The sequence below is a fragment of the Eubalaena glacialis genome, chromosome 11 (genome assembly GCF_028564815.1).
Source record: "Eubalaena glacialis isolate mEubGla1 chromosome 11, mEubGla1.1.hap2.+ XY, whole genome shotgun sequence".
NCBI classification, from domain to species: Eukaryota; Metazoa; Chordata; class Mammalia; order Artiodactyla; family Balaenidae; genus Eubalaena; species Eubalaena glacialis.
Genome location: NC_083726.1, coordinates 48,522,247 through 48,546,739, shown reverse-complemented (window position 1 = coordinate 48,546,739; position 24,493 = coordinate 48,522,247). Strand labels below are relative to the sequence as shown.

The following is a 24,493-nucleotide window of genomic DNA, read 5'->3' as shown; positions in this document are numbered from 1 at the left end:
GATAAAATATTGAAATGATGAAATAAATGATAGTTATTGATTTTTATTATAACATTTGCAAGTGTGGAGAAACAAAATTGCTTGCTCTATTTATTTTGAAACAAAAATGAGTAAAAGCTACATATATATATTCATACATTTTTTTCAAAGAAACACTCCTGTCCCCAGGGAGTTATTACAACTTTTACATGTTCACATTAATTCCAGAGCCTTTATAATCATAAAATCCATTTATAGCTTTTAGTTGCCAAGCAACAAAGGACAAAGTACTGAGTATTTCTTTTTATTGCAAAAGGTTCAGCTTTTCCATGTTGGTCTTGAAATCAACATTTTTCAGAAAAAAGCAGAACAGTGAAACTTAATACCATATCTTTAAGTTTTAGTGGGCATTCCTTGTTTGGAGATTGAATCAAAGCTGAAAGGAATAAGTTGTTATCATTGTTTGTTCTTGAATAGTCTAAAGCATTTGTCCTAATTTTATAGTAAATCTGTAAGAGGTTCTGAAGTTGGGACACTGCAAACTCAGTTTAAGGAGAGAACTTGTCTCATTTTACCTCTATTCTGTGATGCTCTCTCTACCTGTAAGAAAACTAGTTCTTTGATCTGTCAATTGTCTTTCGGAAAAGGCTAGGGTGGTGTAAAATACATATGAAAAATGTTATCTGCTAACCTTGGTAACCTCTGATCTCAAACAGGTTATTCAACCATCCATTGGCAGGGTTTGAGAGGCTGGCTTTGAGGCACTAAACTAAACTAAATTCCCTAATTCTTTGAAAGGTATCAAAGCTTTTAATTACTTCTATTATTTTTGTCTGTGGATAATCAGTAAGTAAAGGTTGGGAACCCCAAAAGAATCGAAAGAATATATTACTATTTAACATCCTATAAAATATCCTAGTTGAACTTATATTTTTAAAAGCTTATAAAAGCATGTATGGAAACAGTTTTTAAAATTTGCATAGCTATTTCTCTATTCGTGCATATTAAAACAATACAAAAGCAGATCGGAGTATCTTGATGGGAATTTTACTCTCTTGGCCCATATGCATTCTGTGTGTGCAGTGGGATTCTATGGATGCAAAGTGTGGAGACAATGATCCTCTTTTTTTTCTTCCCTTGTGGGTTAGAGAAGCTTGCTGCTTTGAAACAAATCTATTAAGTCACATAAGATGTTTATATGCAGGAAGAGGCAGAAATGACACCTACAAACTATTTCTTATAAATTCTACACGGTAACAACTAGTCAAGTTTCTTCTGCTGAGAGTAATGTCCTTTGGGACGATTTTTGTGACCGAATATAAAAGAGTAAGAGCTAGCTGTTAGCATGACTAGGCTAATTCCGAGGGACCAGAAGAGGGACACTTTATTATCCACACATCTCAAGAAGTGCTGTGCCTTAAGAAGCATTTGGAGAACTACTGTTCCTTCTTTTTATCTACACGGACATAAGACAGACACACACACGTCTCTCCCTTGCCCTGGGAGAAGCAGGCTTCTGTGTGAAGATCTGAATGGACCTTTCATGATGGTGAGGACGTCAGGGCTGTAAACCATACTCAGGACCTGGCTCTCCCTTTACTGGCTGTTTATGGAAATGTTGGGGAAAAACCCCAAAAATCCATACCCAGCCACCAATTTTTACAGTTCCTTATTTTGCCAGTTCTTTCCTAACCCATCTTTGAAGTTTCCTTCTCACTCTTCCATTTGTATTATGCTTGTTTATAGAGTCTGATATTTTACAAACTCTTTCACTTCCATCAACTCATTGGTCCCTCATGCAACCCTGAGAGGAAGACTTTTTATGGTGAAAGAAACGGATCCTTAAAGAAGTTGACAGATGTGTCTAAAATCACAGGGCTGGTGGCAAAACCTTTGTCTTTTCCTTCCAAGCCCAAAGCTCTTTCCATCTACATACCACTTTGCCTTCCCAAAGGAAAAAGTGGGTAAGACATGTATTGGCTTATTGGCTTCCATATTCTAGGGCTCGATGTCAGAAAAATACTTAAGAAGTCAACATGGTAGATCTTTGGAGAAAACTCCTCTTTTTTATCCTCTCCCTCACTTAACTCTAGTTACTACACACTCTACTGGCCACTGGCTACCCAACCCCTCTCCAGAACAGAGCCAGCAAGTGCCTATATTTTAGGCTTTCCCCTAACCTCCTACTTTGATGAAACTGATCTTCCCTGAGTTTAGCCATTGGTTTACTCTTCTGACTCCTGTGTTTGGGGGTGGGGATGAGGAACAGAGAAGGAATAGGAAGGGAATGAATACTTATAATTTACCAAGCACTAGTAGTATTAAAGGAAAAAATTCATTGACTCTTGTTAAAGCATGATAAGGAGGACTTTATTCAAGGGAGGGACTGTCATAGTAGGCGATAACCACTGGGATGGAATTTTGCAGTGGGGGAGAGAGACTGGGCTCAACTCCAAATACAGCAAGTGGGAAATTATAGCCAAGGAGCAGGGTAAGGGGGAGATTCTTCATAAACTGGCCTAACAAGATTCTTCCTGAAAGTAGGCTCGGTGATCTGACACCACCTGGGGGCTGGTGGAGGATGAGGAACTCGATTGATATCGGGTGTGATCGGATATGAAGGACGAGGGATTCTGGTTAAACTGATTTATCATGATTCTTGCTAAAACTGGAAAATGAAGAGAGAAACATGGAAATAGACCTCACTGAAAAGTTCAGGGGAGCCTGAATACAGTCTGGTCAGGGAGAGAATCTGTTAGTAGTGGGATTATAGATATATGTTATCACTTTTAGTCTGCAAGCAATGCTTTAAGGTGGTAAAACCCACCTCCTTTTTTTTGATAAGGAAACAGTCCCAGAGAGTTTCAAGACCTGGAATTTAACCCAAGTCTGCCTGACTTGCGATTTCCCAAAGCTCCTGCTTTTCTTGCTTCCAGGTTACACGGGGCTCCCTCCTTCCAGAACACCGTCGCCCCCTGCCTTGTTCACCTGGCTAACTGCCTTCCACTCTCGGGGTCTCTGCTTTGGCACCCTCGTTTCAGGGCTAGCACATATTCCATAGAACTTTGCATTTCACCCTTCGAAGCATGTATTGCCTTTTTCTGTGTCCGTCTCCTGTGGACAGCTAGAAGGAAGGAACTATGTCTGATTCATTCCTGTAGCCTCAGCAGCTAGGGACTGGCACATAGCAGGCACTCAACCATACTTGCCGAGTCAATAAATAAAAAAACTCCAAGCCTGGTCTCTTTTCAGGATCCCAAGTCTTCTGGATTTCCCTCCTTTATTTCTTGCATCGGAGAGGACATGAGCCTGTCCTACACCTGGCTGAAGACTCAGCCCTCAGCCAGTGCTCTGCTGGGCTGTCCCCTCCCTATAAGGGTTGTTAGGAAGGAAGGCATTGCCGAGGCAGGCAGGAACCCTGAAAGCCACACGGTGAGCAGCTTCCTTGTCATATTTTCCTGAATTTGTGCAGGGTCTGCCCATGGGGCATTGATTTAATATTCAACACTGCCTGTTGCAGATGAGCCAGCTCCACTGTAAAGCCTGTGTGTGGTGTCTCCTCTTTGGCTTCCCTTCCTTTGGGATGTCTTCCTCTTCATCCTTCTCTTTCTCCTTCTTCCTTCTTCTTCCTCTTCCTCCTCCATTTTGGTCTTTGGCAAAATTAGACTTTCTAATAGAACAAATCACAACAATAATTCTTCAAACCCTGGGCATAAAATAAATGAGAGTCCTTGACGAATTCCTATACCATTTAAAAGAAATGTGCTCGGTTTCAGTTTCCCAAATTTGTCTTCCATGGTTAAAAATTAATATTGGTTAACATGCAGTTGATTATGTTTTATTTCTCTTCTTTTGTTTTATTATTCCTGTATGTATTAACATTAGTATGTGCTCTTGAAGAGAAAATGGACAAAGTGTAAAAGTTTAACCTTCATGTTGAAGGGCTGGGAGGAGGCTCAGTTGTAAGGTTCCAAAACTCCTGGAAAAATGAATCCCCAGGCTCCCAGAAAGGCCAGAGGATCTTGCTTAATTTATATTTTAAATAATTAATTTAAAAGGAGAAGAAGTATGAACTTGATAATCAGCTAGTGAAGACACTGAAATACTTTCATGAAAATTGAGATACCTAATGCAGTAGACAGACCGTTTCCCTCTCCTACCTTAAATCCTACCAATTGTTAGATTATTCACCCAGAAGCTGTGCCACAAGGCAGATCTTCAAAGGTACCGAGCCAACCAGCCATCATTTATTATTTACACTGAGCGACCCTGGGTTTGTGAAAAAGCAATACAGGACACAGTCACATGGAATTGTAATAATGTTAATGCTGAAAGATCTTAGATCTATATTTCTAAGTTATAAATGGCAGGCACCATCAGCCGTTCCACCTTCTTTCCTCCTGACAGAAGCTTAATCTGTTCAGACAGAGGAGGAGAGTCCTTGAGCCCAGGAAGGATAGGTTCTAATGTAATTGATCTAAACCAGTTATCCTAATCTCAGTGGCCTCCTCCCTCTTCCCTTGCCCTCATAATTCAGCAGCCATAACTCCTCCAACAACCTTTTTATAAAGGGTAAATTCCTATATTTTCTGAAGTACTTAACAATATTAATTATAGTTTGATGTGTCCTTTAAATTTCTATTAGGAATGTCATTGTTTTTATTAGTTTTTGACTGGTTTGCTCCAACCCAACTTTCTTTCATTATTTTGCATGATTTTGCAGAAGGCAAGGTGGTTCAGGAATATGTACGTTATGTTATAGTAGAAAACACTACAATAAGAACCCCTGCAATAACAACTGTGTTATTGCAACTTGAGCAAGTTACTTAAGCTGAAAAATGGGAGTAGTACTAGACCTATCTGACAGTAAAATTATTGTTTGGATTAAGTGAGAAAGTAAATGTAAAATTCTTAGCAAGGTATTGGTACATAAAATGTGCTCAACAAATTTACCAAGTATTATTATTATTATTCTCCACTGACCATCTCTCATGTGGCTTACTTCTGATTCTTTCCTGCTTTGTTGGATCTCCGCCTGGCACCCTACTATTTGTCGACATTCCTCTTAAGGTATGGGGCCTAGGTCATCAAGATTGGACCTGTGCCTAGAGGAACAGGGACCTTACCCTCCCAGTTCTGTCCTCAGTGCTTTCATTATTATAACCCTACATTAGTTTCTTTGTCTCCCCAATACTTCTTCATGATGACAAAATTAAACTGATGTCTTTATCACTTATTTACGCAAAAGCCAAGTTTCCCCATCTCATATTTACATAATGGAAAAAAATCAATGGAAAGCTGAACGCTTAATCTACTAAATTTCATCGTGTCAGAGTCAGCCATCAATCCAGTCGCCAAGATTTGACCTGACTTTTTTTTTTTATTGGCGTATAGTTGATTTACAACGTTGTGTTAGTTTCTGCTGTACAGCAAAATGAGTCAGTTATACATATAAATATATCCACTCTTTTTTTAAATTCTATTCCCATATGGGTCATCACAGGGTAGTGAATAGAGTTCCCTGTGCTATAGGTTCTTACTAGTTAACTATTTTATGTATAGTACTATGTCTATGTCAATCCCAATCTCCCAATTTATCTCTCTCCCCCGCTTCCCCTTTGGTAACAAATAAGTTTGTTTTCTACACCTGTGACTCAATTTCTGTTTTGTAAATAGGTTCATTTGTACCATTTTTTTAGATTCCACACATAAGCGATATCATATGACATTCGTCTTTCTCTGTCTGACTTACTTCACTCAGTGTGACAATCTCTAGTGACCTGACTCTTTTATACTGTAGTTTTACCTTGTTCATCTCCTTCAGGCCATCTGCATACGTGGCAGGTTTGCCTTTTCTATACTTGTCCAAATCACAAATAGCATTATTGAGAAGGATGAGAGCAGAGTCATTTTATAGTACATTTTAGGATTTTCTCCGGGTTAGCATGCTAGGGTTCAGTTGTTCTCCCAGATACAAATTCACCTAATTCTAATGTAATTTCCTTTACCTTTCTCCGTCTTAGCTACAAGTATAGCCATCCTTGACTGCCCTCCCCCCCCCGTTGGATTGGAAGGCCCTCTTATGTGTCTCCTGGGCCTGACGTACCACACTGTGTTAGTCCTGCCTTTTTCCTGTCTGTGCTCCCGTCCCCTGGCTTGAGGGTAAGACTGAGTGTTGCTCACTGTTGTATCCCAGTGCCTAGCACACGCACTTCATTAAATATTTATTATTGGATGAGTAAATTGACAATTTTGTTAAGTGTCTAGTTGAAATCAAGATATACATTTTCATGCACAGGCTCCTAATCTGCTGGTCAGGAAAGCAGATGAAGTCCATCCACAGCACTAGTTCTTTTTTTTTTTTTTTTTTTTTTTCACAGCACTAGTTCTTGGTGGGCACTTGCAGGCTCCTGGATGTCTTCTGCTGTTCTCAGAGGCCAGCAGCCAAGTGTTCAGCAATCCTTTCTAGAATTTTGCATCTGTGACTTATTGAAAAGCCATGTGGGTGTTGCCATCCTGTTACACAATGTGCTTGAACCATTTATTTACTCAAGTTGAATAAAGGTTAATTTTCATTTTATCTTGTGAGTATCGGGCATGTAAATTTCAGGTGATTCATATCATGTTAAAGTCCAGAGACAGTCTTTTAATTTGGTCACTGTTTCCAACAATGGGTCATGTTAACTCTGCTTGAAAGAACTGATTAGCTTCTTCCTGAATCAATGCAGGGCTACTTATACAAGGAAGACTGGGGAGACTCCTGGGATTCCAGGTCATTAGGTGGAGGTTTTCTTGGGGGCAGTGCCCTGCAGTTCATTTCTCTCTCCAAGAGTGCAAAAACAGGATTGACATGCCATGACCTGGAGCAGATGGACCCCTCCAGCTCCTTCCAGGCTCCTCAGCCAACTCTCTCCTGTTTCCTGTCTCAAGGCACCAACACCAACTCCTACCCGGCCACCAAAACAGAGATGGGAGAATCCAATCAGTAACAAAGTCCAGTAGGATTCTCCTCTCAAATACTACTCACATCCAGGGGTATGCTGGTAAATGTTTAACAACCAAATCTTTGGACAGAAATTCTCAGTTTGTAATATTTACCAATTTCCATGGTGTAAATCTTCCCACTATAGCCGATTTCAAGTTACCAATGTGAAAACTCTAAATATGGAGTTGGGAAGAGATGTGCCCAAGCTTGTACGAGCACACCACTGCACACTCTTCCACCTTCCTGACCCCACTTCCGCTGCACCAGATCAGAATTTCATGGCATTCAAGGCCCCAGGATCTGCCCCTGAGGACAGTTCAAGCCTCATGGACCCCTGTTCCTGGAAGCTTTACCTGGCAACCTTTTGCTCCTGTTGAGTCATTTAGGCGACCCGTAATGCTCTGTGTACACTCAGTTGTCACATCGAGCTGCCACGGTATGCTTTTATGTCAGTCTTTCTCGCTGGTTTATGAACCTCTTGAGCACAGCAACTGATGGTTATGACAAAGGGTAGTATTGATTGAGCTGGGAACTGTGCTAAGCACCTTATATGCATTATCTCATTTAATCCTCACAACTCCATGAGGGAAATGCTCTTATTATCCTTATTCTATAGATAAGGAAACTGAAGCACAGAGAGGGTAGGTAATTTGCCCAAGGTTGCACAGCTGGGAAACGTTTCGGCCAGAATTTACCTCAGGCCTGATTGTAGAACCAGGACCCTTAACTACTAAGGCACCCTTGTCTTTGTGTCTCTAGCACTTGGCACTGTGCCTGGTCCATAGCAGGTGCCCGTTGATTGTGTGTTGGGTGATTTAGTGAGGGAAGGCTAATGCTGGCAGTGTCCTTGACTAGTCTCTTTGCTCTAGTCTCACCCAGCTTCACTCCCAAGAGCAGGCAGAAAGGCCTTTCAGAAATATAAACCTGATAATGTCTGATGAAAAATTGCAACGTCTTCATAACCTGTAAGGCAAATTCCTTACCTTGATACCTATGAACCTTCATGATCAGGTTTCTGAGATACGCCAGTTTCTCCAGATACACCTTCCAGCATTCATAATCACATTTATTCATTCAAATGTTATTACTCATCTGAGAAATTCAATATTTATTGAATAACTACCACATTCCAGGCCTTGTTCTGAGTGTGTAGGATCTATATAAAAAGAGGCAATTTCTCCCCTGGAGGGGCTTAAAGTTGAGTGGAGAAACAGACGTGCAACATGTAATTTCTACAGTGGCTGAAATAAAAGTACCCAGAGCTTGCAGTGGGGTCCATGAAGGGCGCTGTTCTGTCCGTGCCACATTCTTCACCTGCCTCCCAGCTCTGGCCAGACCGCACACTCATTTCCACGGGAGTCCTGCTGCTGACTCCATGAATTCATTGGCACATACTCTTTTCAGTTCCTGGAATGTTTTTTTAAATCACCTTCTGCTTATCCTTAAAAATTCCTCTCAAGTGTCACCTGCAGGAAGCCCTTGCCCCAGCCCGGCCAGCCTAACAGAAAGGCTCCTGCAGTAGGATGCCCACCGCCATCCCAGCACTTATCACCCTCTGCTGCTGCGGCCGATCTTCCTGTCCCTTTTGCTGGACTGTGAGCTCGTCCCCAGTTTTATTCCTGGACACATGGTGAACACTAAGTCAGTGCTGAATAAATGAGTGAAACAATTAGTCTTTTAATGATTGGAAGTGTCTCTGGGAAAATGTTATCTTCACTAGCTAACTGAACGGGCTGTGGCTCTCACCACTGACATTAGATTTTAAATCCAGTTTTATTTTCAGTGGATTTTAAAGACAAAAGTAACCTTAGCAAATGAGGGTCTGGTTTCTCCTCCTCTCCTCCAACTTCTCCTCTGCTTCCCCCCTCCTCCTTCTTCTTTGGAATAGCCGTGAACATTTCTGCTCCAGTTCCTCATGAGCACTGGCACATCAGAGGGAAACTATCTTTATGTTTAACTTTAAAGGGCAATCAAGGGGGGAAGGGGGAGACACTCATTGTGGCTTTTTAGAATCTTTAAAAAACCTAGAGCTGCTGTAACAGACAAATTTTGTCATCTTGCCTGTCGTTTGAATACTCTGGGCAGCGCTGTTTTGGGACAAAGGGCAAAAGAGTAGATCAAGAAGGGAGGGGGGTGTCTGGGTTTGGGGAAGTGATGTGGGAAGGGAGTCCCTAGGGTGGAAACAAGAAGTGTCCTTACACAGGACTTGGGGGTGGTGGCTGGGCAGGTGCGTGGGAAGCAGAAAGGGAGGTCCTTGTTGGGCACACCCTATCCATACCTTTGGAGAAGCCCTGTTTCCCCAAAGGCGTGTGTATGTCTATCAGCGGGTCTTGCGGATGCAACTTAGATTTGTCTATGGCGTCCCTGGTGGATTGATCCTCATAACCACATACTTTTTTCTTGTCTGCCTAAGGCCAAGGGTACAGGACAGGTGACCATTCTGCAGCTGTTGCGTGCCTGGAAGGGAAGGCAGAGAACTAGGGTGAAGAAGGGGGTTCCTTGTTTCCTAGAGCAGTTCTCCGGCACTCCCCGGAGGCCTGGATAGCTTCTGGTTTTGTGAGCAAGACTGTGACAGCCCTTCCGGCCACAGAGAGAAACGTAGAAAAGGGTGGAATTGAGGTCTGAAACTGAGCCTCCCTGACGGGACGGGATGCCCAAGGACACACTCTTTGCAGGTTTGGGTGTTATAAACCAGAGTTTAAGACATTTAGAGCAAAGTGATTATTTTTAAAAGCATGCAATTTATTTTAAGAGGCTTTTGAGAGTTGCCCTGTGTGTGCAGAGTCTCCTGAAAACCGTTTTATCTGACACTGTGGATTTATCTTGTTGAGGAATTTCCTTAGGGTCTGGAAAGCACAGCTGTGACTTTGGAGTCCTAGAGAAAGCCAGCTACTCCAGGACTCATCTCTCTTTGTTCATTAAGAGGTTTGCACAAGCCACACGGGCAGGTCCTGGATGCTGTGGACCATCTCTTATTTCTACCTGGGGATGGAGGTTGGAGAGGGTGGGTGATGTAAAGCAAGTGGCACAAAGGTCAAGTCTGAGAATCTTTGGGCCACTTCCTACTTCTGTGTGGGGAACTGTGTGTATGTGTTTGTTGGGCTGGGGGCGGTGCTGTATAAAGCAGATGGGACACCAGCAGGGGCTTCAGTGGAAACTAAACAGATCTTTTCCTCCATCTGCTTCTCTTAGCAATTGGCTTGACCAAAGCCCAGTGAAGTAGTAGAGGCAAGTTGCTTTTCTGCAGTTGGCTGGCATTGTTGGGGAAGGAAGAGGAACACGGGGCAAGGGCGGGGGGGGGGGTAGTAATGGGGCTGGGGGTGAGAACACCCTCAAGAATCAGGGTAGGTCTCGTTGGCTTCCCTGCAGGTCACTTACTAGCTGTGTAACCCTGGGCAAGCTAGTTAACCTGTGTAATCACTTTGCCTTCTCTGTACACTGGGAATAATATTAATGTCCACCCCCTAGGGCTGTCATGAGGATTGATGAGGTCGGGCAAAGTGCTTCTCCTTTTGCTTGGTCCAGAGTAAGAACTCCAGGCTCCCTCTGAAAGTCCCTGAACAACCGCGATAGTGTTCAAGTTGACCTCCCTTCTTCCGTTCTTGTTCCCTTATAGTCCTTTCCCGCAAAGCAACCAGAGTGACCTTTTATAAAAGCATATTAAAGCATATTATTTCACTTTCCAAAGGCTTCCCATTGCTCTGGCCACCTCCCCTCCCCCGCACCCCACCCCGTGCTCCTGTGCTCTGGCCACCTCCCCTCCCCCTGCACCCCGCCCCGTGCTCCTGTGCTCTGGCCACACTGGAATGATTTGTTTCTCAAACACGCAAGCACAGTCCAGCCCTGGGCTCTTGCGGTGCTGTTCACTCTACCTGGCATGCTCTGCCCTTGATGTTTGCATGGCTGGCTCCTTCCTGAGAAAGGCCTCCACACTGAAAGGAGCTCCTTCCCCCACCGTCTATCATGCCACTCTGTTCTGTTTTCATCACCACCCGAAAAGATCCTGTTTATTTATTGTTTCTCATATGTCATGTAAGTCCTTCCCCACTGTTGCTACCTTTCCCGCCATTAGAATCCAAACCTCCTGAGGGGATTGTGTTAATTTTTTTCATGGCTGTGTCCTCAGAACCTTGTACAGGGCTTGGCACATAGTAGGTGCTTAATAAAGAATGAATGAGCCTTGTCTTGCTCTTTCTTCCTTCAAAGTCTAGCTCAAGACAAAACTCCGCTATGAGGTCATTTCTGACCATCTCAACTTTTAAAAATATCTCCCATCCATTTCCCCTCTGAGTTCATGTCACTGAATGGAGTTGGCAATCTCTCTTCTCTTCCCTTTCCCTTCTCTTTTTTTCTCCCTCCCTTCCACCTGTCTCTGGCACCCATCAATTTTTACCATTTGGGAGGTGCTCAAGATTTTTTAAATTTTGTTTTAATGCCCTTGGATGAATTAGCAAGCCCAAAGATAAAGATGAAATGGCCCTCCTATACCTCCTATAACCAGTGCAGGGATCTAGTGCAAAGGTACCTTACCCATGGGAAGAATTCAAGGCTCTGGATTACATGAGTGATATGGGTGTGCAGGATAGACAGCTGAAGTATTGCATATTTAAATTATACCTGGAAAAAAAGTCCACAGAGTTTAATAAAGTTCTCATTAAATTATCGATAATCTATTTCAGATTTCATTACGATGAAAGAAAAAACTTTTGGCTTACCACTGTTGGCAAAAGCCAAAAAAATACCAGTTGTTTCAGATCCTATTCGATTTTATTTTCCTGGGCATTTTTACATTATTACACTTTAGAATCATTTTGTTATTTTAAGACTTTTTTTATTGTGGATGTTTTAAATGTATAGATTAATTTAGGGGTGTTGACACATTGTGTAATAGCAAGGTAATGAAAATACATATTTCTAATATTAATGGAAATAGTTCTAATTTTTTAACCATTGAACGTGATGCTGTTATTTAACGTAGGTTTTCTATCACATATATGTATATGAGAGATATAGATGTGTATATGTATGTGTATAAATATATATAATCTTAAGCATGTATTCATTGGAATCAATATTGAATGTTTAATGCCTTCTTGGCATCAGTTGAGAAGGTCAAATACTATTTTACCTTTGATATATGAATTCCAATATTGAATTATCTTTTTGTTTCTTGATGAATTTTTCTCTGAATGGAAATGTTAAATTCTATTTGATGGCATTTTATTTAGGATTTTGGTATATTATTCACAAATGATATTAGTCTGTAGTTTTCTTTATGCATCTCATCTCTGTCAGCTTTTGGCATCAGTTTTATGCTGGCTTCATAAAAAAATTTGGGTACTTTTCTTTTTTGTCTATGTTCCAGAATTGTGCAAATGGCAGAGGAATTATCATCTTGTTAAAGTTTTAGAAGCATGACCCATGATGCCATTGGGACTTTTATCTTTTATGCAAGGGTAGGGGGATGGTCATGAGTGGAAATTTTCTCTATTTACTCCAGGGTTTGTCAGTTTAGACTTTTTCTATATTTTTTTTGTTTACTTTAGCAATTTGATTTCCTACTTATTTTAGAAAATCATTTTATTCAAAATTGTGCAAAATTGTGCAAAATAATTTTCCAAAGTGTGTAATAAGGATCTAAAAAAAAAAAGATAACTCATTCTAAATTCTACCATCTAACTAGTGTCAACCGTGGTGGAGTATTATTTCATCATCTTTCTACGAATAGCTACAGATAGAAGGATGGATAATTAGATAGATAGTAGAAATAACTTTGTAAGAAATGGATCTTAGCTCACATGCACTATTTAAAGAAAATATTAAATATAATATAAAATATTAATTTTAGTTGAATTTAATAGGATAAAAAGAAGGGAAACTGAAGGAATTACAGAACTTAAATAATTATTTCTTTACTGTTAGAAATATCAGTTCTAAAGAAGTCTTCCAAGATTAAGAAAGGGGATTTAAAAGTTACTACAAAGTTGGAATAGTTATTTTTTTACTAAATGGTTCAGGTTTAGGGTAATGAAGATGAACTCTGAGATATGAATAATAAGGTGATTAATACCACATCTCTTCCCATTTTCCCTCGCCCTACCTTCTAATTTTTGTTGCTGATATTTTTTTCCTTTTTAAGGGTTTATTACTTTTACATTTTGATTTGCAACCATAATTCCCTCAGATATTCAGTTTAAATCCTATATTTATATGAATTCACTGTTCATCATAGTTTTTCCTCTTTGATTTCTATATTTCTGAGTTCTTTTGATTCATTTTTTGCTTGGCTGAACTTCACTGTCAAGGAGTTATTTTCAAGAGGAAGTCATGGGGGCTTTATACCCTGAACTTTTAAATTTTGGAATTGTCTGTTGCCTTTATGTTTGAAAACAAATTGGGTGGGTATAAGACTTTGCAAGCCACCTTCTCTTGAAACGCTGTAGAATTTATTAAATGGCTGCAGAGTATTGATATTTCATTGAATGAATGTCAATTAATGGTCATTTATTCTCAAAGACGCAGATGTAGAGAATGGACTTGAGGACATGGGGAGGGGGAAGAGTAAGCTGGGACGAAGTGGGAGAGTGGCACTGACATATATACACTACCAAATGTAAAATAGATAGCTAGTGGGAAGCAGCTGCATAGCACAGGGAGATCAGCTCGGTGCTTTGTGTCCCCCTAGAAGGGTGGGAGGGAGACGCAAGAGGGAGGGGATATGGGGATATATGTATACATATAGCTGATTCACTTTGTTATACAGCAGAAACTAACACACCATTGTAAAGCAGTTATACTCCAATAAAGATGTTAAAAAAAGGGTCATTTATTCTCAATTTTCTGTTATTATATTAAGTGTATTATTGTAAGTTTATTAAGTGGAATTTCTGGATCAAAGTATATATATGCACATTCATTTTTTTTGGAAACATATGCTAAACACTTTCAGACAGATTATTTAATATATATTCCTATCAGCAATGCATAAGAGGGTTATCTTATTTCCATCAGCATTAACAGTGGATTTTATTAATTCCTTGAATATATGCCAATTTGGTAGGCAAAAAGAAAATTTTCTCATATTTTAAATTCTGTTTCTTAGTAATGTTTAACATGTTTTGTGCATTTATTAACCAATTTGATTTTTTATTTTATGAACTGCCTTTTAAAGCCGTTTACTATTTTCTATTGGGGTGTAGCTGTTACCTTATTGATTTGAAAGAACATTTTGGATATTATGGATATTTACTCTTTTTCATGTATATTGAAAATATTCCTCAGTTTGTCTTTAACTTTTTTCATGGATTAAAATGCTTATGATCACCAATGGATACTAAAACTATTAGATAAAAATTTAATGAGAAACAACATATTTGCACAATCTCAAAGTATCTTGCCACAAATTACAAAAAGAATAGTAGTAACTTTATAGTGGAGAAAGTTGGTAGATAGTACCTTAACCAAGGGATGAAAATTAACATCAATAATGAGACACTATGATCCTCCTGATATAAGGCCCTAAGAGAGACATAATATCATTTGTGTAATATTCTTGCCAAACATACAAAACTTGAATTTAACCTTGAGAAAGTATGAGGCAAACAAGAATTGAGGGACGTTCTGTAAAGCAGTTAGCCTACACACTTCAAAAAAAATCTAAAGAGGCATGACAACTACATGTACTATGTTATACTGGATTAAATTCTGGACCAGAAAAAAATGCTATAAATGACATTATTGAGACAACTGGCAAAATTTGAATATGGAATGTAGATTGTACAATAAAACTGTGTCAATGTTAAGTTTTCGGATTTTGATAATTTAATTGTGGTTGTGAAGATAATGTTTTTGTACCTAGGAATATATACTGAAGTATTCACGGGTAAAGGCACTTGTTCTCAAATGGTTCAGAATGGTATGTATAGGTGGGTGTGTATCTATGTGTTTTGTGTGTGTGTGTGTGAGAGAGAGAGAGAGAGAGAGAAAGAGAAAGAGACAGAGAGACAAGACAGAGACAGAGAGAATAATGCAAGTGTAGCACAATGTTAATAATGATGAATATGAGTGAAGGGTATATGTGACTTCCTTTGTAGTCTTGTAGCTTCTCTTTAGGATAGAAATTATTTCAAAGTAAAATGTGAAAAATTCTTCTTCCCTCAAAAAAAGGATAAAGTAAAATTTTATCAATCTTTTTTTAAAAATAGTTTTTGGCTTTCATGCCATGCTTGGGAAAACCTTCTTTATGTCAAGATCATAAGAATAGTCACTGATGTTTTCTTTCTATGGTTTCATTTATTTATGTTGAAATCTTTGATCCATCTGCAGTTTTGGTGTGGAAGCAGGAAAATGTTCCAGGTTTTCTTCTCCCAAATATATAATCAATTTTCCCCACAACATTTATTGAATAATGAATCTTTCCTCACTAGTGTCAAAGGATATGCTTATCATGCATCTATCGTGTGTGTGTGTATATATATATATATGTATATATATAATATTTATATAAGTATAAAATATATATATTCCATATATATGTAATATTTCTTGATATATCCTGGACTCGTTTGTGTTCCTTTGATATGTTCACTTGTGTGTTTCTCAGTACTTATTTACCCCCTTCCTCCCTAATTTTTCTGGTCATTTTTATATATTTATTTTTCCAGATGAACTTAAGAACATTTTCCTTGAGGATTATTTGACTTCAGATAACATACAAACCAATTCAAAAGGGTTTATTGGATGTATACAGGACTTTGTCATGTAATTAGAGTAGAAGGGGAACAACCAGCCTTATTAAGGGTAAAAAATCATGAAGGACCTGGGTAAAGGACCTGGCAGAAATATTTAGACTATCACTCCAGTCCTCTGCCGTAGCTATTAAGTGACTTAATCTCAACCACCAGCTTTAAAGTCTATTGGTTTAAATTTTGGGAGAAATAACTGAAGTGGTCACTGGCCAACCAATGGATTTTTTCTTTCTGATTCAGGTGCCTGTAAAGGTTGCAGGAGACTGTTTTTATACGGGGAAAGTTCTCAGAAAATGACTGTGTATTTGGTAGACATCATAAGTAATATCTAGTAAAAGCTTTTCAATATTGAATCTTTCAGTCTAAGAACAATGAAGTTCTTTCCATTTATTGAAATCTCTTCTTATGACCCTTCATAGAGTTTATTAGCTTTTTAAAAAAATATGTTGTCCCTAAATATATGTTTAGATATTTTAGGCTATTTGTTATTTTGAATGGAATCTTCTTTTTTTTCCATTATATTTATCTGAATTTTTGACTGGTTATTTTTTGTATATACGAAAATAATTAGTTTTTATATTTAACTTTAACCATTTACTTTATTGACTTTTCTGATCATTTCTAATCGTCAGTTGTTTCTCTTGAATTTTCTAGGTATAGAGTCATGTTATCTGCAAAGAAAGATTGTTTTGTCTTCTTTGTAACATTTTTATATTTTATATTCTCTTTTTTGTGATATATATATTTATTTATTTATTTGGCTGTGCCAGGTCTTAGTTGCAGCATGCAGGATCTTTAGTTGCAGCATGTTAACTCTTAGTTGCGGCATGTGGGATCTAGTTCCATGACCAGGGATCGAACCTGGGCCCCCTGCATTGGGAGCGCAGAGTCTTAGCCACTGGACCACCAGGGAAGTCCCTATATTTTATACTCTTTAAAAATTCTAGTGTCTTTGTTATGGTCAGAAAGAAACCAATAAGCTTATTTTCATTTTGTAAATCAAGAAAAAGGACAGAACTATTGTGTTGCATTTTGGGAAGTCTAACAAAAATGTGAAGCAAGATATTGAACTTCTTGTTGAACTTAACTGGAAGTAATCTATCAGACCAACAGCCAATCATCAGTCTATCCATTCATCCAGCCAGCCAGCCAGCCAGCCAGCCAGCCAGCTAGCCAATAAATGTTAATTGCTGCCTTTTTCATAACATAGATCCTTGTTGGTACAATAAAAAAGACACAGTCCTCGCCCTTAAAGACTTTAGATAGAGGAACAAACACCAAAGCAAGCAATTATAATAGTGTATAAGGCAAGTACATGGTGTTAATGAATGCACATAAAAAAGCACCTAAACCAGCCTTGAACAGTTAGGGAAGGCTGCTCGAGGAGGGTAACATCTAAAAAGATTTCGGAAGGAAATATTTGAATGGAAGAAAGACCACACTCTCAATAAATGCATTATGCCATTTAGTTGCTTTGAAATTTTAGCGATTAGCCATTCTGAAAAATTCATGAATCTCAAGATTTTCAATTTGCCTTTGCAGCTCAAGGGGCCAGTGGCACTCTGGGGAACCCGACCCTGGATACAAGTCTGCTGGAGGAGTTCTTGGGCAATGATTTTGATTTGGCGGCCTTGTAAGTAATGAGAGCACTGCTCTCCATTTGGTTGTGTTTTTTTTTTTATGTTTGACTTTTTTTTAAATATAAATTTATTTATTTATTTATTATTTATGTTTGGCTCTGTTGGGTCTTCGCTGCTGCACGTGGGCTTTCTCTAGTTGTGGCGAGCGGGGGCTATTCTTCGTTGCGGTGTGGTGGCTTCTCTTGTTGCGGAGCACGGGCTTTAGGCACATGGGCTTCAGTAGTTGTGGCTCGTGGGTACTAGAGCGCAGGCTCAGTAGTTGTGGCTCATGGGCTTAGTTGCTCCGTGGCACGTGGGATCTTCCCACACCAGGGATCGAACCCGTGTTCCCTGCATTGGCAGGCGGATTCTTAACCACTGTACCACCAGGGAAGTCCCTCCATTTGGTGTTTTTAAAATTATGAAATAATTAAATGAACTGGGAAGTGCTTCCTTCTTTTCTGTTTTCCAGAAGAGCTTGAGTAGAGCTGTTCTTATTTCTTTTATAAATCTTTGGCAGATTTCACCAGTGAAGCCAGCTAGGCCTGGAGTTTTTTGTTTGTTTCTTTTTCTTTTTGTTTTATTTAGTTTTAATCTGAAGGCCCTCACCTTCCAATTCAATATCATTAATAGATATGGGGCTATTCAGGTTATCAATTAGTAGTTATCAACTTAGGCAGTTTATATCTTTCAATGAATTTGTATATTTCATCTAAGTTTTGAATTTACTGGCATAAAGTTGTTCATCATATTTCCTTTTTATACTTTTAATGTCTGTAGAATCTATAGTGAACAACAAGTGTTGTTCTTGATGTCAGTAATTCATGTCTTTTTTCTTCTTGATCAATCTAGCAAGAGGTTTATCAGTTTTCCTAACCTTTTAAAGAACTAGCTTTTGGTTAAATTTATATTCTTAATTGTTTTTCTGTTTTCCATGTCATTGATTTCTGCTCTTATTTTCTAATATTAATATAGCCATGCCAGCTTTCTTTTAAAAAACTTACATGCAGTAAAATTCCATTTTTGTCTTGTGTATGGTTTTGTGAGTTTTGACAAATTCATAGAGTTGTACAACTACTGCCATGATTACCACACACAACAGTTCCCTCACCTGAAACATTCCCCCTACACTTCCACTTTGTGGTCAAACCCAACACACACCCCTAACCTCTGGTGACCACTGATCTTTTCTCTGTCCTTATAGTTTTGCTTTTTCCAAATGTCACATAAATGAAGCCATATGGTATATATAATTATAAGTCCAGTTTCTCTCACTAAGCATAATGTCTTTGCTCATTCTTTTTTATTGCTGAGAAAAACTCTGTTGGATTGTTGTAACAGAGTTTGTTTATCCAGTCACTCATTCAAGGACATTTTGATTATTTCCAGTTTTTGGCAATTATGAATAACTTCTATAAATATTCATGCACAGGTGTTTGTGTGAGCAAGAGTTTTAATTTCTCTAGGGTAGTACCTTGGATAGTCTGCTGGGTCATGTTGTAAGTGGAAGCTTAACTTTATAAAAATTGCCAAATTTTCTAGAGTGGCCATACCATTTTACATTACCACTAGCTATATATTCTAATAGGCTTATAGTGGTATCTCATTTTGTCTTAATTTGCATTTTCCTATCAACGAATGATGTTGAGCCTTATTTCATGTGGTTGTTTGCCATTCGTACTTTTTCTTAGGTGAAGTCTTTTTTCAGATTTTTTGCCCATTTTAAAAAATTAAAGTTTTCTTATTTTTGAGTTTAGAAAATTCTTTAAATATTCTGGATATAAGAACTTTATTGGATATGTGATTTATGAATACTTTCTCCAAGTCTTTAACTTATGTTTTTATTCTCTTAACAATGTCTATCTCAGAGCAGAAGTTTTAAATTTTGATGATGTCCAATAGATCAAATTTGTCTTATGTGGTTTGTTCTTTATATCTAAGAAATATAGATATTGCCTAATTTAAGTTCCCAAGGATTTTCTCCTGTTTCCTTCTAAAAGTTTAGTTTTACATTTAGGTCTATGATCCATTTTGAATTAATTTCCATATAAGTTTTGAGATATAAGTTGAGATTAATTTCTTTGTGTATAGATGTCCAGTTACTTTCAGAATCCCTTGCTGGATAACCTTTCTCTATTGAATTGTCTTTACACTGTTGTAAAAAATCAGATGACCATATTTGTGTGGATCTATATCTAAACTCTTTATTCTGTTCCACTGATCTATATATCTGTTATTTTGTCAGTATCACGTTATCTTGACTACTGTACTTTTATCATAAGTCTTAAAACCATATAGTGTAAGTCCTCCAAATTTGTCTTCTTTTGTAAAATTGTTTGGGTTATTCTAATTCCTTTGACTTCTCACATAAATATTAAAATCAGCTTGTTTATATCTATACAGTGCTGCTGGGGTATAGATTAGGATTGTATTAAGTATAGAGATCCATTTGGGGAAAATCGACATCTTCACAAAATTGAGTCTTCCAATCCGTGAACGTAGTATACCTCTCCATTTATTTAGGCCTTCTTTGCTTTTTTTCATCAGTATTTTACAATTTTAGCATACAAATCTTGTATATATTTTGTTTAGATCTACACCTAAATGTTTCATGTTTTTCTTTGAGTTATTGTAAGTAATAGTGGTTTTTAAATTTTTTTCAAATTTAATTCCCAATTATTCATTGCCAATATGCAGAACTATTATTGGTTTTTATATTTTGGGCTTAGGTCCTACAATCTTTTTTTTTAATTTTTTAAATTAAAAAAAATTTTTTTTTATTTGGTCTGGCCACATGGCTTGAGGGATTTTAGTTCCCCGACCAGGGATCAAACCCGGGCCCCGGCAGTGAAAGTGCCGAGTCCTAACCACTGGGCTGCCAGGGAATTCCCGGGCCCTGAAATCTTAATGAAGCCATTTACTAGTTTAAGAGCTTTTTGTAGATTTCTTGGCTTTTTATATCTTGACAATCATGTCTTCTGCAAATTGGAACAGTTGTATATCTTTCTTTCAAAACTGTATGCCTTTGAATATTTTTTCTTGCCTTATTGAACTGGGTAGGACTTTGGCTATGATGCTGAATAGGGAAATAGAGAGATCAGACATCCTTGTCTTGTCCATGATCTTAGAGGGCAATCACTCAATTTTTTATTATTATGTATGATTTAGCTGTAAGATTTTTTTGTAATGCCCTTTATTAGGTCAAGGAGATTCTCTTCTACTCCTAGTTTGCTGAGAATTATTTTATCATGAATGGCTCTTGAATTTTGTCAAATGTTATTTCTGTATTTATTAATATGATCATATGTTTGTTTCCCCTGTCTGTTATCATGGTGGATTACTTTGCTAATTTTTGAATATTGAACCAACCTTGTATTCCTGGGATAAACCTCAGTTAGTTTTAAAGTATTATCTTTTTATGTATAGCCGGATTCAATTTGCTAAAATTACTTTGAGGATTTTGCATCTATTGGTCTCCAGTTTTCTTATACTGTAATTTTATGGCTTTGATATCAGGATATTGATAGATTTCTAAAATTAGTTGGGAAGTGTTTTCTCCTTTTAAATTCTCTGGGTGAGATTGTGTGGAATTGGATTTATTTTTTCCTTAAATGTTTGATAGAATTCACCATGAAATCTTCTGTGCCTGTAGCTTTCTTTGTTGGAAGACCTTACTATGAATTAAGTTTATCCAATAAATTCAGGACTATTTATGCTATCTCTTTCTGCTTAAATAAGTTTTGGTAGCTTGTTTTCTTTTTTCCCCAGGGAACTGATCCATTTCATTGTCAAACTTATAGGCAAAGAGTTGTTCATAGTATTTATTATGCTTTGATAGGCTTTTACAGGCTCTAAGGAGTCTGTACTGATATTCTCTTCTGTTTCTTATATTGGTAATCACTTTCCTCTCTCTCTCTTTTAATTAGTCTCTTTAGAAATGTATAAGTTTTGTTGACCTTTTAAAATAAGTGTCTATTGGTTTCATTGATCTCCTCTATTGTGTTTGTTTTCAATTTCACTGATTTCTATTCATTATTTCCTTCTGATTGCTTTGGGTTTAGTTTGCTCCTCTTTGTTTAGTTTCTTAAGGTGAGAGCTTAGTTCTTGATTTAAAGTCATCCTTTGCTTTCTAATTTAATCATTCAATGCTATACATTTCCCTCTCCATATGGCTTTAGCTGTCTTCCTCAATTTTTGATATGCTATATTTTGATTTTCTTGCAGCTCAAAATATTTCCTAATTTTCCTTGAGACATCCTCTTTAACTCTAGGTGGCTGGAATTGGGTTAATTTCCAAATAATTGGGAACTTTCCATGTATTTTTCTGTCACTGACTTGTAGTTTAATTCCATTATGGACAGAGAACATACTCTATATAATTCTAATTCTTTTAAATTTGTTAAGGTTTGCTTTATGACCCAGGATATGGTCTATCTGGGTGAATGTTCCATGTGCACTTGAAAAGAATGTGTGTTCTGCTGTTGTTGGGTCAAATGTTCTATAAATGCTAATTAGGTCAAGTTGGTTGACATTGTTTTTCCGGTCTTCTATAGCCTTGCTGATTTTTGTCTACTTCTTTTATCTATTACTGCGAAAGGAATGCCAAAGTCCTCAGGAATGATTGTGGATTCAGGGTCCTCGGTTAGGTTCCTTTTTTCTCAGCACTGTCTTCTGTCTTCCAACCTCTATGGTTTCTGATGAGAAATAGGCAGTTATTTGAATCATTGTTCCCTTGTATGTAATATATCATTTTTCTCCACTTGCAAGATATTGTTTTATCTTTGGTTTTCAGCAATTTTATTATAACATGGCTGGATATGGGCATGGTTTTCTTTGAGATTATACTGTTTGGGATTTGCTCAGTTTTTTAATCTGTAAATTTTTGTTTTTTTTACTACCTCTAGTAAGTTTTTAGCCATTATTTCTTCACAATTATGTTTCTGTACCAATGTCTTTCTTTCCTCTGTCTAGGACTCCAATGATACAAATGTTAGATCTTTGATATGGTAGACAGGTCCCAGAGGCTCAGTTAATTTTTTCAATCTTTTTTTTTTCTCTCTGTTGTTTATACTGGATAATTTCTATTGATTTGTCTTTAAGTTCACTGACCCTCTTCTGTCATCTCCATTCTGTTATTGAGCCTACCTTGACATTTCTGTAAATGCCCTTCCTTCTCTCCCTCATGAAAGACAGAGAGTGGAACAAGATGTGAATCTCAATAGTAATGGGGAAACCTATTTGCAGGTATTTTGGTACCTGCCTCTTGCTGCTCTTTGCCAACAAAAACATCCTTGCCAAAATGACCGTGGGGAAGAAGGGAGGCTCAACATTTTGCAAGCTAGTTAAACACACACACACACACACACACACACACACACACACACACACACAACTGGTGGGTTGCCACATGTCTGAGCCCACACTCTGAGCTGGCTCTTCTGCTCCAGGCACTGCATGGGCTGAACCGAGGCACTAATTGCCCTTGTGCCTGCCTTCATATTCCTCTCAATCCATCCACGCAGCTGCCATGAATTCCTGTGAGAAAGGTGGGCAATGGGTATATCCTTACCATCTCTGCCTACAAAAAACCTGCCAGGAGTTGTCAGTTTCTGTCCCCTACAAGACTTTTCCTCAAAAGAAGGTAGACCTGATTCCATCAGGGTTCTGTTTAATCATCTGGATCACTTTTATAACTGGCATAAAGTACTTTAGCTGTTTGCGGGGAAAAGTGAACAAGTCTTAAGTCTTATTCGAAGAGCTGTCCTTCTACCTGGGAGTTCAGAAATCTATCATATGATCTTAGTCTCCATGATAATAATGGTCCTTCCAGCAAGACCAGAGATACCTCCCTATAGGCAATTGCTACTGAGATTCCGACATGGTTTGCCCAATCAGATTCACTCTCTACCCTTGGGAGTGGGTGTGTGGCATTTGTAAGTGAGGTAGAGGAAGGAGTTAATACTGTTGAGTATTTACCAAGTATTAGGCATTGTTCTTTGCACTTTACATATTTACTCATTTAATTGCATATTTGATTTTACACATTTCATTCTCTTATCAACTCTTCCAAATAGGCACAGTATTATCCATATTTTACACATGAAGAGGCTGAAGTGCAAAGAGGTTAAGTAACTCTTCATATGTCAATAAGTGGCAAAGCTGGGATTAAAATGTGCCTGGCTCTAGAACACCTGCCCTTTCTTCTACATTTGTCTTTTGGATTAATTGATGTTTTAGGGGATGTTTCAGACTCCGTGACTCTCAGGGAAATACATTAAGTGGGTCTACTTTTATCTGCCAAAAGGTGTGACTCAGAATGGATCCTGAGCCATAGTTTGCAAAGATTGTCAGAGTTCAGGCCCATTAAAGAAAAGTCCTATGATCAGATAAGCTGCTATTGCCTGATAAAAACGGCTCAGGTGCATGCAGTTAAGTGGAGCTGCAATAGAAATCCAAGAGACAACAAGTGGAAACAGTCCCAGTCCGTGACCATGGATTTGTTGGGCTGGTCCAATGATCATTGCATCTGTACAATGTATTCAAATACCCCAAGTGTTGAGTATTTCTAAATACCAGGCTCTCTTTTTGCAGGTGAGTTGCATTCCTCACAACAGCGCTGGGATGCAGGTTTTCTTGCTGGGGCTCCCAGCTAATAAATAGCAGAGTTGGGATTCAAACATGAATTTACTACAAAGCCTGAGTTACTTCCTCTCTACTATATTGCCCATGAATTCTGCCTTTTAAAAGTATCAATGACAACCCTTTAAGCTATTTAAGAGAACATTAGGCTGTAAAATTTCTAGGAGCAAATTTGAATCTCATAGGCAGATTTTCAAATCTCAAATATATTAAAAAATGGAATTATTGGCTCTGTGAAACAGATGTCCCTAAATGCTCTATGGAAAACTGGTCCCCCGAGATGCTGTGGGAAAAAAAGTTCCATGATCAGTAATAAGTATGTGACTCACTGGCTTAAACAAAATTAAATGTATTTCTTTACTGCAGGACTTCTCAGGGACTTTGCTGTGCTAATAGGCAACTGGGAAAGGGAAACATTATGCAGTGTTCTCAAACTTACGCGGCCATGGGCCCCTTTTGGGAGCATGTACCCACGTATGAGCATTGGGATGTGCTGCTCAGGACATTCTCATCCTTCCGTGTGA

General features: G+C 38.3%; 1 protein-coding gene across 1 annotated transcript in view; it reads left to right on the top strand.

Moving 5' to 3' along the window:
• Positions 1–24,493, top strand: part of MYRFL (myelin regulatory factor like) — a 114,240-nt gene that overhangs the window by 15,263 nt on the left and 74,484 nt on the right. The window contains exon 2 of the mRNA XM_061206061.1: positions 17,254–17,344. Within this exon, the coding sequence (XP_061062044.1) occupies positions 17,254–17,344 (91 nt within the window). The remainder of the gene's footprint in view (positions 1–17,253; positions 17,345–24,493) is intronic.